Genomic DNA, 3,431 nt, shown 5'->3' on the forward strand with positions numbered 1-3,431 from the left:
GTATAAGAGAACACAAGAGAAACTAATTGGATGTTGGAGCAATACCAGTAGAATAATTAAATAAATGTTCAAGCAAGTAACCTGAGTACATACATGACACAATTGAAATGATGCGATCAAGGGGAAGAACCGAAGAAGTACAACTAAATTATACCTTTCATTACATACTTAATCCTCTTCTTCGGCGGTGTCATCTGCAAACCCTGCGGACTCGACGAGTCGCGGCCGCCGCCTTGCTGATCTCGGAGCCTGTCGCCGTCTTGCCTGTCGCCGCCTTCGTGCCCACGGTGTCCGGTGATTGATTGCCGGCTGCCCGCTGCCATGCGTCCGTGCGGCCGTGCCCTAGCCTCTAAAGCGCCGCCGCGCCGCCTCCGTCTTGCGAGAAAGTAGCAACGAACGACTCGTATTCTCGTCTCGTAGAGTCGTAGTCTGCCTAGCAGTCGTGCGTCTGTGTCCTTCAGCCCATGGGCACGGCCCGTCATTCAATCGGCAGTAACCAAGCCCAATAGGAGGCACGCGCACGCCCTACTACCTGAAAAATACGCCAGGCTAATACACTAGTATAGTAGTACATATACGTATTTGCACGGCAGCTTAGGTATGGCGTTCGCCAAACCACGCCATATAGCTAGGTTCGCCCCTGCGTCCAACTTGCACCGGCACCTGCTCGACCTCCTCACGAGCCAACAGGGACATGACATATCTTTCAAGGTGGGTGGTGAAACGTTCCCCGCGCATAGGTACATCGTCGCTGCTCGGTCCCCGGTCTTCATGGCGGAGCTCTTGGGTCCTATGAAAGAGAAGGCGGCAGCCTGCATACGGATTGATGGCATGGAAGCCAAAGTCTTCAAGGCGATGCTTCACTTCATCTACGCTGACTCATTGCCTAAGATTGACGAGGACGAAAATGTAGAGATGGCACAGCATCTACTTGTCGCCGCGGATAGGTATAACCTCGAGAGGCTCAAGTTGATGTGCGAAGAGACATTGTGCAAGTCCATCAGCAAAGACACGGCGGCAACTACATTGGCGTTGGCTGAACAGCATGGCTGTGATGGTCTCAAGAAGTCATGCTTCGAGTTCCTTGCTTCTGTTGACAACCTCAAGGCAGTCATGGCAAGTGATGGCTTTGCACATCTGAAGAGCAGCTGCCCCTCCATCCTAGAGGTGCTGGTCACCAATCTAGCTCGCTGACTTCTTCAACCAGGGGCGGAGCCAGTGTACTAGCGTCGGGTTCAGTTGAACCCAACGATTTTTCTTGGCCGAGTATATGTATACGTATACGTACTTGCATGAACCCAGTGAAAAATAAGGGTTGAACCCATCAAACTCGCTTGAAGCCCAAAAGCCCGTAAAATGAACTCCAGCCGCTCTAGCCTGCCACGCAAATTCGTGGCTTCGTGCCCCTTTACCTATTCTCCACCGATAAAAAAAGGGTATTCCTATTCTCCTGTACGTGTAGCCGCCAGCAGCACGTCTGTCGCCGTTCGCTTCGTCGACTCTCTCCCATTCGCCTCCATGCGCCGGCGATGAGCCCCGCCGACAAGGGTAGGTCTGGGTGGCAAGCTTGCCGCCTAATGTAAACCAAAAATTCAAGGTACCGAGTCGCATCATCAGATCTCCTCTCCGTTAAACATGGCGTAGTTTTCTAATTGTTATTTCCCGTATTTTGATTGATCTAGGCTATGGGATGGTATTTTTCAGATGTAAACTAATCACCAGATTGAGAAGGTCATCCATTAGGGCTAGGCAAAGTGCACCAAATACCACTCCAAATAGTGTTCCGAAGCCCTATACATAGAGGAATTGATTAAGACGACTTATGATCTGATTTATAGGAAGAAAATTTTGGAGTAGAAATTGTAGGGAACAAGATGAGATATTAACTATATAAGCGGCTTCACAGGTTACCGCTTAATTTGGATTATACACAAAGAGAAATTGGAGATACTAAACTTGGATTTAGTCCAAATTAAAGTAATGATGCGGACAAATAAGATATAACTTTTCCTCTGGGCTATCAAATTCTAAAGCTAGCACTAATACTGTTTTGTTGTCACAACATCTGTGGATGGATGCTTTTCAGCTATGAATGTTGTGAAGAAAAAATTGCACAATAAAATGGATGATTGGCTCATCAGTGACTGTTTAATTTGCTATGTGGAGAAAGATATGTTTTCTGCCATTGGTAATGATCTGGTGTTTGATCTTTTTAAGTAGATGAAAAATGAAAAGCGTACAGTCTAAAATGTGAGTGACTTTACAACTTCTTTCGCTTGATAATACTTATTTTTAAAACTTGTCAAACTAACTTATCATTTCTTTTATGTCTTTAGAAAGATGAGAAGCTACAACTTGAATTACAAACTATTTTTGATATTACTCCATTTATAATATGTAAGGAACTGGATTTATAATTTCTTCCGACAGGTATGTCTTGCACTCTTTAGCTTTTAATGTAACACAATATGTGATAAGTAATAGCACAAGTCTGTTTGTTACGTTATTTTGTAGTGCTATACTCTTGTTGTAAACTTGTGTAAAATTTAGACTTTACACTTAATTATAGCATAGCAAGTCTTTATAACGAGTCAATGAGTGAACCCAACGACAAAATTTTCTGGCTCCGCCCCTGTCTTCAACTACAGAGCAACAAAACCTGAAGATTCTTCTGTAAATTATTATGCATTGTCATGCTACTGCAATTACTCCGGTAAGTGTAAAACCGAAGTGTCAGTTGCATTGGTGCATGTATTATGTTTTTTGAAGATAAGATGAGTAAATTGATGTGAATTATCCTTTATAGCCATTGAGTATGGGCTGTTCAATCCACTTTGATGTATTTACTTTCTGCCAGGAGGTTTTAGGAGTTCACATGGATGGTTTTAGGAGTTCTTTAGAGAAATTATTATTGCTAGAAGAGAGTACACTAGTAGAAAAAGGGTCAAATGTGAGACACATTAGTCCCGGTTTGTAACAGAACCGGCACTAATGTGTCCATTAGTGCCGGTTCCAACGGCTAGGCGGGAGGAACTCTTTAGTACCGGTTCGTGGCGAACCTTTAGCACCGGTTCGTGCCACGAACCGGTACTAAAGAAAGTGGTGGCAGGATGTTGTCAGAGTGGGGCCCTTCCAGCACCTTTAGTACCGGTTCGTGGCACGAACCGGTACTAAAGATCGTCCTATATAAACCCTTCGTCCACCCGCACTCTGTTCTTCCCCCTTTCCCCTCTCCCTCTCCTCTGTTCTTCCCTTCTTCCTCTCGAGTTCATCACAAAATTTGCCCCAAATTTGTCAAGATTTGCAGGCCCTCATCCATTCAAATGATCACCAAGGTTAGCAACTTTGTCCTTTCATCTCTCATTGCTAGATTAGCTCTTGCATTGGTTTATATAGTGATTAATTGTGGGTTTTAGTAATTTGGGAGGAAT

General features: G+C 44.6%; 1 protein-coding gene across 1 annotated transcript in view; it reads left to right on the forward strand.

Annotated features, from left to right (window-relative positions):
- LOC119350583 (BTB/POZ and MATH domain-containing protein 1-like) overlaps positions 1 to 1,194 on the forward strand; it is a 4,726-nt gene extending 3,532 nt beyond the window's left edge. Inside the window, exons 2-3 of the mRNA XM_037618339.1 lie at positions 494 to 518; positions 633 to 1,194. Of these exons, the coding sequence (XP_037474236.1) occupies positions 494 to 518; positions 633 to 1,194 (587 nt within the window). The remainder of the gene's footprint in view (positions 1 to 493; positions 519 to 632) is intronic.
- The last annotated feature ends 2,237 nt before the right edge of the window (positions 1,195 to 3,431 follow it).

This window comes from Triticum dicoccoides, chromosome 1B (genome assembly GCF_002162155.2).
Source record: "Triticum dicoccoides isolate Atlit2015 ecotype Zavitan chromosome 1B, WEW_v2.0, whole genome shotgun sequence".
Taxonomy (NCBI): Eukaryota; Viridiplantae; Streptophyta; class Magnoliopsida; order Poales; family Poaceae; genus Triticum; species Triticum dicoccoides.